Source organism: Cylas formicarius, unplaced genomic scaffold (assembly GCF_029955315.1).
Source record: "Cylas formicarius isolate icCylForm1 unplaced genomic scaffold, icCylForm1.1 PGA_scaffold_7__23_contigs__length_41026272, whole genome shotgun sequence".
NCBI classification, from domain to species: domain Eukaryota; kingdom Metazoa; phylum Arthropoda; class Insecta; order Coleoptera; family Brentidae; genus Cylas; species Cylas formicarius.
In genome coordinates this window covers 30,444,072-30,458,042 of record NW_026844352.1, presented here as the reverse complement: position 1 = coordinate 30,458,042, position 13,971 = coordinate 30,444,072, and the positions used below count along the sequence as shown (strand labels likewise).

Below are 13,971 nucleotides of genomic sequence, written 5' to 3'. Positions count from 1 at the left end.
CTTGCAATCGCCTCATCTTCAGCTCCTATTTCTGTTAAGCTAAAATTTCTGTTTAGGTTAGAAATAAATAATTAGAAATCTGTTGAAAATTAAAGTTATAGTTGGGTGCACAGTTATGAAAGAATGATTGTGGCTAGTCTAATTAGAAGAGGTTTTCAAAAATTTCGAAATGTTTAATTGGATGCAAACTTAGTTGCAAAAGATAACTTAAGTGTAACTAACTTGTACACCTGGTTTTCATTTTCTTGTTATAGAACACAAACAATTTTATGGTGTGGGAAGCAGACCGTATTTAATTTAATTTGATTGATACCTTAAAATATGTTTTTGTCAAAAGGTGTGGTTTAGTATTGGTTAATAATCAACAAAAGATTTTTTTCCGGATGTCGGCAATGGGTGATTCACCCTGGTAAACTTCGCCAATTTTTATGCTTAACGTAGAGGAGAGAGAATGAAAATTATACCATGGGTTCTTTTTTTATAGTTATGTTACTTCTACGGTTTGATAGGGAATAAACATTATATTTCTTCAAAAATCGAAGTTCCAAATGGGCGACGAAACCCAAAACTATAAAATTGCTCCAGAAAATGGGGACGCGGGCGTTAATCAAGACGAACTTATTTTAGCTCAACAACGCCAAATTGAAAAAGAGGTAAATTTGCACACATTGCAATATTTTAATTTTTTAAACAAATTATACTCTGTTTTAATATGTTTTATGCAATGGCTTTGATTTTCTTTTCAGATTTCGGACAGCATAGCTTTAGTAGGCGATTTGGAACCTATTATGTCATTGAATGCCGAATATGCCAGTGACAAAATTTACCTGGAGAAAGTGAAAGATTTAGCTTCCCGATATCAGTACATTAGAAGAACCCGACCAGATGGAAATTGCTTCTTTAGGGCTTTTAGTTTTGCCAACATAGAAAGACTATTAACCAAAAAGGATGAATTCAATAAATTTTATAAATTGGCTGAAGATAGCAAAAATGTTTTAGTTGCATTAGGATTTCAACAGTTTACAGTTGAAGACTTTTATGATACTGTATATATTTACTTTGTGATGTGTTATGTTCTTATATATGTGTATTTGCAGTATATGGAAGTACTCAAACGTTTGGGTGCTATAGAAAATATTGAGGAAGCAAAAAAAGAGTTACTTACCCTTTTTAATGAACAAGGTTATTCTGATTACATGGTTGTCTACCTGAGGTTGCTGTCAAGTGGTCAGTTACAAAAAGAACAAGACTTTTATAGTTGCTTTATTGAGGGGGATAGATCAGTAAGTATTTTAAATTAAAGGATATTGCCATGTAATAGCGATTTTTAGGTTGCAGACTTTTGCCACCAAGAAGTGGAACCCATGTATAAGGAAAGTGACCATATTCACATCATGGCTGCTTGTTCAGCACTTAATACAGGTGTTAGAGTTATTTATATGGATCGAGGGACAAGTAATACTTGTATACAGCATGATTTGCCTGAAGGCTGTGTTCCAACTGTACATTTGCTCTACCGTCCTGGTCACTATGACATATTGTACCCATAGATTTCATTTTACTGTATATTTTAATATATTTGGTAATTTTTGATTCCTTCATTCAATGTCTTGTATGGTTCAATACATAATAAATTTCTTTATTGGTTTTTTATTGCTACATTAGATAAACAAGTTGATAAAAAAAAGTTTTCTCTGGCTGATATTCCAGAATTACTCGAGCAAAAAATAAAAATTTGAATGAACCCGTGAGGGTTGAAAAAATATAATACAGGTAATAGGACGTTTTTATAAATCAGTTCTAAGTACATAAAAGGAAATGGCAAACATTAAGGTGTTTTTGTATTTTTTCGTCAGTCCTTATTTAGTGGATAATCATATCTAATGTATCTAAAACATGTCAAAGGTAGGTCAAAACTTCAAACAATAATTTACTTTTTAATGGGTATATAAACCTTCAGTCAAAAATGTGGTTATATAAATGTATTGAATATATAAAAATTATCTACTAGCAACATTTAGAAATAACACTCCCTTTTTAAAACTAATTTTGTTGTCTACGATCATAATTTCGTTCATCCATGCCATCACTTTCTGTAACAAGTGCCCTCTCCAAGATAACTCTGCCTTCTTTGTATTTCTGATTATCTTCAGTGGCAAATTCATACATCCACCCAAGCTTGCAATCACATGATTTACAAGAAACATCTCTGACCTACAATACGTTCCTAATAAACTTAAATAGAATTCATGCTGGTGCCATTACCATATGTCGCCCAGTAAGCATAACCCGATCTTGGACTTCACTGTAAGTTAAGTTCACAACGCGATTGAAGAGAAATGCTCGACCAGTCGCTCCGGTAAACCTAGTGCTAATCAATTCAGATCTATTCGTTAGATTGGTGTCGCATCTCGCACAAGAGAACAGCCGATTTCCGCCCATGTGCTCCAAGAATATGCGACCCATTGTTCTGAAAAAAAAAAAGGTTTTGCACGACTTTCGCTTCTCAATGGTAAAAATATTGTAACCTATTCTCTTATGACGAATTGTATATTATGATGCTCACTAAATCTGAACCACTGTAAAAAACAATTGAAAAAAATATATTTTATAAAGTTTTTGTTTACCTCATGTCACAAATGTCATGGATAAATAACATTTACAAATTCAAAACGAAAATGCACAGTTTATGCTAAACACAGATGAAGTAGAAAGCTGGCTATCATGGAAAAAGGAAACAAATGAAAATGAAAGTTCATACATTTATTAAAGCTGCGTTTAAGTATTGTTTTGCTTAAACCAAACTTAAAATACTAATAAAAGCAATAATTGATATTTGTTGTTTTTATAAATATCCAAATATTGACTACAAATTGACTTGACTACGTCTTGTTGCGAATGATCTTAATATGTACGGTTCTGCATTTTAGATATCTCGCGCCATGATCTTAAAACATGTACGTGTTTCTTATAATAAATAAAGCTTAAGTCATAAAGTCGCTTCCTATTGTATTGTGCGTCGAAAGATGATGTTCTAAGAGCTTTCAGAGCTATGGCAAGTTCCTGACCCACAAAGAAATCCTGTGATAAATTCACCGTTCCTCGTTTGGAAAACAAATCCGTATTATAACGACGATATATCAAATTCTGTCTGTGTGTCGGGTCTAAAACTTTATGTAAATTACAACATAAAGGGTAGCTCAGTATCGGGCGATTCTTTTATATCTCCATAATAGTTTATTTTATCAAAACTTTTTAAATACAAAAGTTGTTTGTTTGGATGTGCTTAAGCGATGGAAATAATTGCCATATATATTATATCTTACAGCACTCAACTTCCTTATTTTTCTTAACTCTTCCAAATAGTTTCTTAAATATCTTGGTTAGTTTAAAAATGTTGAAAGAAATAACATCATTTTGAACAATGCGCCTTTTAACCATTAACTAATTAACAAAAGAATCGCTTAATAAACTCTAATATTATTAGCGTAATACACTTTTAATGTCCTTCTGGATTTAAAGTAGTACAGGTATCGTCAACATAATTCAATAATTCATCTCTATTTTGTACAGGCCTTAGAAAGAGAAGGTATACTGGTGCTTTTGTACAATATCGGAGTGGAAAATTCAAGGACTACAAATCGGGTTAATTGGACTGTCAGTTCCCTAACTTTTCTTAAGTAAATAAAACCAAGAACATAACTTGGTCAAATTCGCTGTTAACTAGAAAGAAAATTGGGGTTTGATTGTCTTTTGGTAAAGAATATATGCAAGAAAATTGTATAGGATAGGGAAATATACGGAGTGTCGCATTTGAAAATAGTTTGAAGTTTTACATCGTTGAAAATAATGTAATTCGTTGGTAAATTATGGAAATCCTGTAAGCGATAAATCAAGTGTCAATAACAATTTCAAAAGGATACGACACAAACGATTACCACAAAATAAAAAGACACACTGGTTGAAGATGGTGTTTCAACTTTCAAAACTTTTAAATTAATCAAAATATTGAAGACACTATTGAGCTTAAGTACAGGGAAACACGAAGGAACCTTCCATGAAATTTTCTTAGAAATAAAAATATGAAGTAGTATACAGCGAGTCACATTTAAAATAAGGAAGTTGGGTGCTGTGAGATACATATAAGGAGTGAACTACCCTGTATATCTAGGATCAGTCGCGCTATACGGTAATGAATAGTGATAATGAAAGTGCGTTTTTTGCAACAGTTTTATTACGATTACGATTTAATTTGAAATCATTATGGGATTATATAATGCAAAAAACTAATTTCGTGACAGAAAAATATCTATGAGCCTATAAGATTTGATGAATTGAAGATGATTTAGTAAGATGTACGTGAAAGTAGTTTTTTGCTTTTTTCTGATAAATATGAAAATGCACATTTTAATTAGAATAAACAGTTTAATCCTTCGTTAACATTACCTACATATGATTATGTGCAATTAGATCTTCAATTAATGCAAGAATGGTGGGTATGCGAAATGGGATACTTCGTTTATGTTCTAATGAAGGTCCTTCCCCCTAATAAATTTCAGCTAATTGTTGTTTGCAAAGTTGAACGTCGACTGTATAAATTACACAACAAGTGTGTATACATGGTTTGATGTATTATCAAGGATATGGGAATATTTTATTCGTATATATGTAGTGAAACCTAGAACACATACAGGGTGTTTGAGAAATAGACGGAGATATATTAGAGAGCGATTCGATATGATATGAAAAAATATTATGTGATGCAACAAGTGTGGTAATAGTATTTTATGCAACAAGTGCAGTAATATCCCGGAAATGTCCGAATAAACGAGTGAAGTAAACAATTAGATTAAAATGATCAAGCCTAGTGGCATCTGTAACATAAAGTACACTATAACAAATTTTAGAAAAGTCCACCATGTATTTCCGTACATCTTCTCACTCAAGCTAAAATTCGAGGTCCATCAATATCTTATCTCTTCGCAAGCATTCTTCATAATTCTTCATAATTCTGTTATTTCTATGGAAGTAGGTTAAACCATCGTCCCCATAATTGGTATTGGTATTGGTAATAAAGGGGTCCAAGCACTTGGGACATCAGATGGGCTCGTTTGCCCCCAGACTGCGCTAGAGGGCGTCTAGAATGCCGCCCCTCATATAGAAGGTCAGCAACTCCTTTAGCCCAATACCGTGCACTGAGTCCGGATCGATTAGGGCTGTTCCGAAGCTCCAAATCTTGCTCATCTCAAGGCAGGGCACTCGGTAAGCAGATGGTACGGGGTCTCCTCTCCTTCCATACACCACCTGCACTCAGGGTCGTCTCCAATGCCTAGCAAGCAAAGATGTTAGTGCTCTACACTCCCTTCTGGTCAGTCTAAGCAGCTCCCTGGTCCGATGGAGGGCGGGCCCATCCATCATAAGCCTCGTCTGCCTCATTCCCGGAGCAACCCTCCAGCCCACTGCGACCCGTTCTCACACCCAGGCTCCGACAGCTCCCCGCCTCACGCACGGGGCGATCCCCAAGCGGGGCTTTGGTCCCATATGCCTGTGCGAGGAGCCCTGACATTCCTCGCCTCGGCCATTTTCCTTGGTACTCCTTTGCACTCCTTTATCAACAAGGAGGGCGTGCGCACTGACTTCAGAGCCATAAGTGCAGCCCTACTATCAGAGCTGAAGAATACTCTCCTGCTTCCGTGGTTGAGCCGAAGCACCTCTCTGGCCGCCATCAATATAGCGAAAATTTCCGAATGAAACACAGGGCAGTACTAACCCAGAGGGACCGACAAGCTCGATCCCGTTGTCTCGCAGTACGCTCCAGCTCCGGCCAAATCTCCCATTCTGATCTCGTCCGTGTTCTGCACCCGTCCGTGTACCAGACAAGTCGATCCCTGTAGCCAACTCTGCCCTCCCTCCACTCTTCCTTTGATGGGAAGAGAAAGGTCCATTTGTCAAAGAAGGTCATCTTTGAGATCATATCCATGACACCGCGATCCCCGGGTCAGCCTTCTAAAATGTCGTACGGGCCCCGATTGAAGGTTCCCTCTCTCCAGAGCCCGCAGCTCGATAGCCTAACAGCTATCCTGACCGCCTCCATTCGCACCCGATCCGCCAGCGAGGGCAAACCCACTAGAGCCTCTAGGGCCCTCGTGGGTGCCGTCCTCATGGCGCCCGTTATGCAGAGGCAAGCCAATCTCTGCAGTTTGTCAAGAACTAGCCTTGCTCCTGCTCCTTTAGTTTCCGGTCACCATGCCACTGCCCCATGCGTGAGTATAGGCACCACCATGGTACCGAATATCCATTTGGCATGATCTTTGGCCCCAGTCCCAAAGTGCCCCCTACCGCTCTCCGGCACGCCCAAAAAGCTATAAAGGCCGATCTGGTCCTTGATCTTATATGTTTCTGGAAGGTCAACTTGCAGAAAGAGGCACCCCATCCATAGAACTGTTGAAGTTATGCTCCACCTTCCTTTTCCTGGTGAATATGACCATCTCCACCTTGCCAGGATTGACAGCTAACTTGCTATCCCGGCACCGTTGTGAGAATCTCGCCAATGCCCCGTTCAGGAGCCCCTGCATACTTCCCACGTCCCCTGTGTCATTATCACAAGGTTGTCTGCATATGCCTGAGCATAGACCCCGTGTTCTTACCTCAGAATATGCAATATCTCGTTCACCACTAGGCACCACAGGAAGGGGGACAAGACCCCACCCTGTGGACAGCCCCGTGGTGAGCCGATGGAGATCTGTTCCCCACCCAGTCTTGCCTCAACCCTCTGGTCGGTTAGCATGGAGCGGATCCATTTTACAATGGCCGTCCCCACTCCAATACGTTTCACCGCCCTGCAGATCGAATACAGGGCCGTATTATTGAAGGCCCCTTCGATGTTAGCGAACAGGCACACCGACAGCCGTTCTGAGCCCATACCCTCCTCCCAATTGGAAGCCCAAGCCCACAGACACGCCGCTTCGGTAAGCATGCTGAGCTGGCTCTAAAGGGGCTTCCAGCTCCACCCAATCCCTCAGATACCGGTCCACAAGTCTCTCCAGAGTTTTCATAATGAAGTTGGTGAGGCAAACGGGCCGGTATGACTTCGGGTCCGTGTAGTCGTTCTTTCCTACCTTGGGAATGAACACTACCCTGCTGTATCTCCACAGCTCGGGCACGTATCCGCTCGCAATGGAGACTCTGAACAGATCTATCAGCGGGCTGGTCAGGAGACCTCCATCCCTTTGCAGCAGATCCGGACTTGACGGGGCCAAAGCTGTCAATAGCTCACCTCAGCCTACTATGGATAACAACCCCATTTGCCGTGGCGTAGTCGCATCTAAGACGACCCCCGATTACAGCACCCCCCTGTGTCTGGTCAGCCACTGTTGAAGTGTGTCCGCTGGTCCCGCTGTGTAGTCACCGCCGGTCCTGACCACTCCCAGTCTTCCTGCCGGGTCACTTTTGAGTACCCCGAAGGAGCCTAGCCTAGAGATTCCAGTCCGCACCTAGGTGGCTGCTCTTCGCTTCATTGAACAGCCTCCGCATCCTCCTCCTGAGACGCTTCAAGGAGTAATCCCCGCCCTATGTTCCTCTGTCTCAAGGCAGCTCTTCTCGAAAGCCCGTATCATAGCGGAGCTGACGCGGTCGACGGCCTCGTCAATCTCCTCCAATGTCCGGTGTTTTCTTGGTAAACCCTCTAGGCACCTCCTCTCAGTTTGTTGCCCGGAGGTTCCTGAATCTAACGGGTTCCCGAACACCCATTTCCAACCCAAAGGTGATGTATCTATTATCCGACATAGAGTCCTCACCTGCCCTGCCCCCCCTGCATGATATACATATACATGCTTACGCGGAGGTTAAGAGACCCTATGAACCGCAGTAGGTCCTCGGAAGTTTTCTGCTCTCTGAGACCCATCACCAGTTCAGGTCCCCCCACCGCCGCTTGCACATAGGACAGAGCCCCCCTGTCACAGCCCTCTTCTCACTTTTCTAATGAAGCTATGTCACACGAACGTTGCTGAAACGTAGATCTTTGCGTATAATTCGATCCTCCTTTTACAAAAAAATAAAATATTTTTAAAATTTAAATTTCTTTTAATTTGAAAAAGTTAGAAGTGAAATCTTTTACTAGAGCCCTGTAAGCACGAGCCCTAAAATATCTTCAATCACAGTTGTAGTTCACAGTCGCATTATACGGAAGAATCTTTTTTTAGATCAGTTCCGGTTGGAAGACCCTAGATGGTCTATCATACGATTAGAAACTTAATGATCCACCATATTTGAAACTCTTAGAAGAAACGCTCGACCCACGACATCCATTTTGAAAAATTACTCTGAGCAATCAATTAACAAACAGCAATCCGAGTTTAATTAATGCTTTGCGATGCGGCGCAAAAGTAACGACTCGGATATTTCACATACGGAGAGAAACAAAACGGTTTGCCTTAAAGCAATCTAGATAATTTGCGTTTAGGCTGAGACAATATACAGCGTTAATATTCATTAGCGAAAGTAAATGTTGGAACCGCAAACGTAGATACAGTATCTGCATTTCTGTAGTTATCATGTTAACAATCTTCTAAAGTATGGGTAACGTATCAACCTTTGAGGAATATATATTAGAATTACTGCTGTAGTGGTTAAAGTAAGCCAAACTAACCAAAACTTAAACAAATTGAAATGCAAAAGCTCATTTAAATAAAAAATTCCTCTATATTATTTATAAGGTAAAGCAAATTATGTCAAAATCCCTAACCATTTTAATATGCAGATCAGCTGTGTTATGTAATATAATATTGCACTATGTTTTAAAAATCATAAATCTTCAAAGACATAGGTAACAGTAGAGTACTTTACCTAATAAAATGTGACCGAAGTGAAAGTGGAGAAGTTTTTCAACGTGTTGAATATTATCCTTTTTGTGTATATTTTTACAAAACAGCACGAATACATTCACAAATATCCAATCGCTCTCAAAACCGTGACTAAAGTACCGCTTGTATATTCCAAATCACGAAAAATAGATGTAACACATCTTACATAATAGTATGCTTATTTTCTCCAAAATCGAAAATAATATAAATTAAATTTTTTAAAGTTTTTGTTTTATTTATGTAAAACTGAGCACTGTGCAACAATTTTATTTCAACATGCGAAACTCGTATTTTTAAAAACTATTTTTATTTATATTACAAGTAACATACAATATTTACTAACGCAAAGCGACTTAAACACTGTCCTATCATTAGTGCGCGTATTTTATAATTAAAGCGGCTGAATAAGCATATGTCTCGTTTTACTACTCTTTATTAACATAATAATAAAAATGGTAATGGTAATAATAATAAAATATAATAATTACTAATAGCATAATTATAATAATAACTATTACAATAATAGAAATACTAGAGTTTACCAAATTTAAGTGTTTTAGAGGGTGATTTACTAGGTTTCGAGCACTTTCCATGACTTCTTTTCTATTTTCAACATTAATTTCTCTCAACTGTAGTGGTTCGATATTTTGAACCAATTCTTCATTATTCATTCATTGACGGAAGTTTTAGTCTTAAATTAATTATATCTGCTTTTTGAGAGTTATAATTATTATTTTTAATTTTAACATTACACTCTGCGGGCCGAATTAAAGCTGAAAATATATATTTTCTCGGAATTCGGGATAACTACAATAGAGTTATTATTTAATTGGGTTTCTTTGTATTCAATTGGAATCATTGAACAATGATTAGATAAATTAATTGTTTGTGGAATACAGGGTTCGTTTTTATTGAGCAGGTTGCTAGGGCATAATGTTCTCGATATTATATACTATACTCATGGGAAGAGTGTATACTATTATTATAATTATAATCACTATAATATCGCGATATCCAGTAGCTCTTGGATCGTTTTGGTACGATGTTCATTTTTTAGAGCAAAGAGACTTTCCTTAAGGGTAGAATGGGATCTTTCTACTGGTGAGTTTGAATTTGGATTATACGGTGTAGTGAAATTTAACTCAATTCGATACATTTTACACAATTCTTATACTAGGTTACTTTTAAAACTTTGTGCGTTATCTGTAGTAATTTTGCTTGGTGTTCCAAGATGTGAAAAGTATTTAGTTGAGCTTTGACATATTTTGACGGAAGTTTCATTAACTGGGTATGCTGCTGCAAATTTGGAAAAGTTATTTATTATTGTAAGATATTTTTGTCTTCATATTGAGTATATATCCATATAAATATGTTCTAAGGGTTTAGTTCCTATTGTGTAAACGATTTTATAAGGATGTCTATCCTATTTCATTTTTTGGCATATTTCGCATGTGTGAACGAAATTTATTACGTCTCTTTCCAGGCTTGGCCAATAATATTTGTGCTTAATATTTTTTATGTTTTCTGTCATTCCTCGATGTGATGTGTTTGCAGTGTGATATCTTTCTATTATTTCTTTCCGTTCTGGTTCTAGTTCTTTATTAGGGAAATGTAGACGTAAGTGTTGGGAGGTAAATTGTCTCGTATAAGTTTTCGGATTTGTTCCATTGTTGGGTTTTGTTAATGTACATCATCAGTCTTTTTTTAGTGTGTTCTTGCATGAAGTTGGGCTAAATCAGTCCATTTAAATATGATTTGGTTTTTAAAGATATTAAGGGCTTTATTGACATATAATTGGATTTTCCATAGATGAATGTACCGTGTCCGTTTAAGAGTTTACCTTTTTTTTGAGCTTCTTTACTTGTAGATGGTTTGTTTCGTTCTTCTAGTCTTTCGAGTTGCAGTGTTTTCTTAACTGTATTGGGAGGTCTTATTTGAATATCCGAAATTATCCTAATTTTGGGTTCCTTTTTCGGCCAGTAACATACGAGTATTTCAATATCTTGATTTTGGAATAGGTGATTAATCATTGATTTTACCTTTAGTTCCATCCATCCAATTGGTCTAGTCCACATCCTAGTTTGAGGATCGCTATTCGAGTAACATGATTTTCTCTTGCATGGTTTTTCATATTAATTAAGGTTTTTCAAAGCATATGGTAAATTGGTTTTTGGTTAGGTTTTACTTTAGTAACTAGATAATAAAACAAACGGTTATTCTTATTGTCAAATAATGTAGCTATTTCTCCTGGTTTAGCGTTTTGATTGATGAAATATTCTAGTTTAATTAAATTTTTGTTTAAAATCTACAGCAATGCCTTGTTCCATTTTTAAATCGGCAGCGACACAGTGCGCTAAAGAATAATTTTGTTGATCAAAAAGATTTGCTCGAATTTCCTTAATTATCTCTGAGTGTTCGATTGGTTTCCTGTGATTCGAAGAAGTGTTTAATTTTTTCGTGCCATAAATATTGGCCATCTTGTTCCTCCTTTTTTTCACATACAGCTGAAATATGTGTTAGTGTGGGTTTTACTACGTCTACGGGGTGTATTTCTTTTGTAAGAACAAGGAAGGATTTAATTTTTTTAGGAGTGTTGGGAATTTTAAAATTTTTAATGGCATCAATTTTTCTGGGGTTTGGTTTAACTCCGTCCGGTGTTATCACGTGATCTAGGAATTCCACTGTCTTCTTTAGGATTTACCCAATTGTATCTTCATATTGAAGGATGCAAGTCGTTCAAAGACCAATTTTAATGAGTCCATATGTTCCTGAAGACTGGTCGAGTGTATAACGATGTCGTCCATATACACAAGACATATTTTTCTTTGTAATCCATGCAATACATGGTCCATTGCGTGCTGAAATTTAGAGGGCGTGTTTTTAAGACCAAATGACATACATATTCGTAATGTCCACACTTTACGTTAAATGCTGTTTTCGAGATGCTTTCAGGATCCATTTCGATTTGGTGGAATCCACCGGCGGGGTCCAACGTTGTGAAATATTGGCAACGTCCTAGTTTATCCAGTATATCGAGTATCCAGTATGACGAGTCTCCATTTTCTACGTCGAGATGCATCTGCTTTCTTTGGTACAATCCACACTGGTGAACTCCAAGGGAAACTTGAGGGTTGAATTATTCCTTCTTGTAACATTTCTTCTATTCGCCTATCGACTTCTTGTTTATGGACATACGCATACCTATATGATTTCGCATGTACGGGAATTTCGTCGCTAGTTTTAATTTTAATTGCAAAAGTTAAAGAATCTTCCGGTTTATGTAAAACATTTTCCAATTTTCTTATGAATTTAAAAAGCTGTTCCTTCTCTTGCGAATTTAGATGTTCGTGTCGTATTAAATTTCCAATATCATTTTTTTGAAATGTTCGGTTTTAGCTATCATTGAGAACTGGTATTTCTAAATTAAATATTTCAAAATTGTTAAGTTCGAATGGTTCTAAAGGTAAGTTGTTATTAACTCTACCATCTGATTGGTTAGATATATCAATAGTATAGGAACTATTTATAATCGTAACAAGGGTTGGTTGAATATCAACTTCATCGTCACGATAGTAGGGCATTATCCATGTCGTATTATTAGGAAGGTTAGTCCTAAGTGTTGCTTTTTGTATAGTTCTTGGGGGAATTTCTACTACGTAGTCGTCAATATTTTAATATATAATTTTTAACTTTGTATTCTTTAAATCAATAATTAGATTAATCTACAAAGATCTTTGATTCTTAAAATACCGCCAAAATATGCATGAAATGGGTATAGAATAAATTGAATTGGTTCGGTGATACCAAAGCATGTAAATAAGTTGCTTTATGTGTGGTTTTCTTTGAACCTGCACATGTTTGAAGGGTATTTACGTAAGGTTTAATTAATTCATAAAAATAAGTTTCTGCGAAAGAGGGTCTAAGATGCATGAGAACCTGTACCGATAAGTAAACGGATTTGTTAGTTAGGGATTTCGATGTAGGGTAACTGATTTATTTTAAAACTATTTAGGGTTAAACAGGTTTGCTTCGTCCGAGGCTATTGACTGAAAATTTTCTAATTGATCAATGATGCTATTTTACTCTTCGAACTGTTCAACATTTTCGTAGTTTGGGTCGTAATTACAGTAACGTGCGTTAGTTCTCGGTTTGCCTGTGGGTTGGAAATGATTATATTGTGGTCTTATTTAAGAAAATGGCTTTTTAGGTTGTATACTTTCACCTGACATTGGTTGGGGGTTGTTTTGAGTAGAGGTGTGGGGTTGCTGAAAGGGTTGCCTGAGAAATTGGTTTTGTAGCTTAAATAATTGATTCTGAGGCTTGAAAACTTGATTTTGTGGTTTGAAGAATTGATTTTGATGTGACGTTTGATTAGGGCGTTTGAAAGGTAAATTCGATTGTCTATAGGGGTGAATTGGTGGGTTGTTGAATATTCTTTGGGTATTTGACAAAATATGATTGATTTGTTTGTGTATATTGTGCCGCCTTAGGTTATTATTTTGTAGATCATTATTTTTAAAGTGACTTTGACTTGTTAGGATTTCGTAATTTGAAATAATGTCAATAGCATTATCTCGATTTTGAGGATTTTGAACTATAAATAACGTTCTCAACTCATTGGACATATTCGCCAAAAGATTTTGTGTTGCTGTTAATTCGTTTTGAGAAATTAATATTGCTCTCGCTTCGGCATTTTGAATTTCAGAACATATTTTTGTATTAGTTTTGGTGACTAAGGCTTTGAGTTTTTACATATAATCTTGAGTAGATTCATTTTTCTTGGATAAAAATATTAATTGTTGCTGAATATTTGCACGAATCACTGAATTTTTGTGTTAAGGCTGATTTTATCTCTGCCAAAGTTGTAAGATCTGGTCGAGTTAATAAAAATTCTTCGGCTGTTCCTAGCATTTTTGATTTAATTGCCAAAACAACATATTCTTGTTGCGATACATCGTTGTTAAAATATATTGCGTGAAAAGTGTCGATTTGTTTTATAAAAGAATCCAAACGAGAAGGGGTACCGACAAAGGTTTTTAGCAAACTAACGGTTGATCTCAAAGCGTCGGCCATTGAACTAATAGTTTCAGTTTCTAGACTAGTATTTATA

At 36.9% G+C, this 13,971-nt stretch overlaps 2 protein-coding genes across 3 annotated transcripts; one reads left to right on the top strand and one right to left on the bottom strand.

Moving 5' to 3' along the window:
* The first annotated feature begins 484 nt into the window (after positions 1-484).
* On the top strand, positions 485-1,616 carry LOC132705042 (ubiquitin thioesterase otubain-like). The gene is made up of 4 exons (XM_060675463.1): positions 485-653; positions 747-1,046; positions 1,098-1,283; positions 1,332-1,616. The coding sequence occupies exons 1-4, from the start codon at positions 549-551 to the stop codon at positions 1,548-1,550; spliced, it is 810 nt and encodes a 269-aa protein (XP_060531446.1). The 5' UTR covers positions 485-548; the 3' UTR covers positions 1,551-1,616.
* A 308-nt stretch (positions 1,617-1,924) lies between these two features.
* Positions 1,925-2,704, bottom strand: LOC132705044 (protein yippee-like 5). Of its 2 annotated transcripts, XM_060675467.1 has the most exons (4): positions 2,628-2,669; positions 2,529-2,579; positions 2,266-2,470; positions 1,925-2,214 (listed from the first exon to the last, which is right to left on the bottom strand). In XM_060675467.1, exons 3-4 carry the CDS (start codon positions 2,464-2,466, stop codon positions 2,044-2,046), a joined length of 372 nt encoding a protein of 123 aa, XP_060531450.1. In that variant the 5' UTR covers positions 2,467-2,470; positions 2,529-2,579; positions 2,628-2,669; the 3' UTR covers positions 1,925-2,043. The 2 variants fall into 2 exon arrangements, with proteins under 2 accessions (XP_060531450.1, XP_060531449.1); XM_060675466.1 differs by lacking the exon at positions 2,529-2,579 and having other exon boundaries at positions 2,628-2,704.
* Between the last annotated feature and the right edge of the window lie 11,267 nt (positions 2,705-13,971).

Coding starts and splice junctions, on each gene's coding strand:
- LOC132705044 (XM_060675466.1), bottom strand. CDS start 2,659: ATGTTATTTATCCATGACATTTGTGACATGAG. Junction 2,471..2,627: donor CATGACATTTGTGACATGAG/GTAAACAAAAAC, acceptor TTTTTTTTTCAG/AACAATGGGTCGCATATTCT. Junction 2,215..2,265: donor TGCTTACTGGGCGACATATG/GTAATGGCACCA, acceptor AACGTATTGTAG/GTCAGAGATGTTTCTTGTAA.
- LOC132705042 (XM_060675463.1), top strand. CDS start 549: ATGGGCGACGAAACCCAAAACTATAAAATTGCTCCAGAAAATGGGGAC. Junction 654..746: donor AACGCCAAATTGAAAAAGAG/GTAAATTTGCAC, acceptor TTTTCTTTTCAG/ATTTCGGACAGCATAGCTTT. Junction 1,284..1,331: donor TTATTGAGGGGGATAGATCA/GTAAGTATTTTA, acceptor AGCGATTTTTAG/GTTGCAGACTTTTGCCACCA.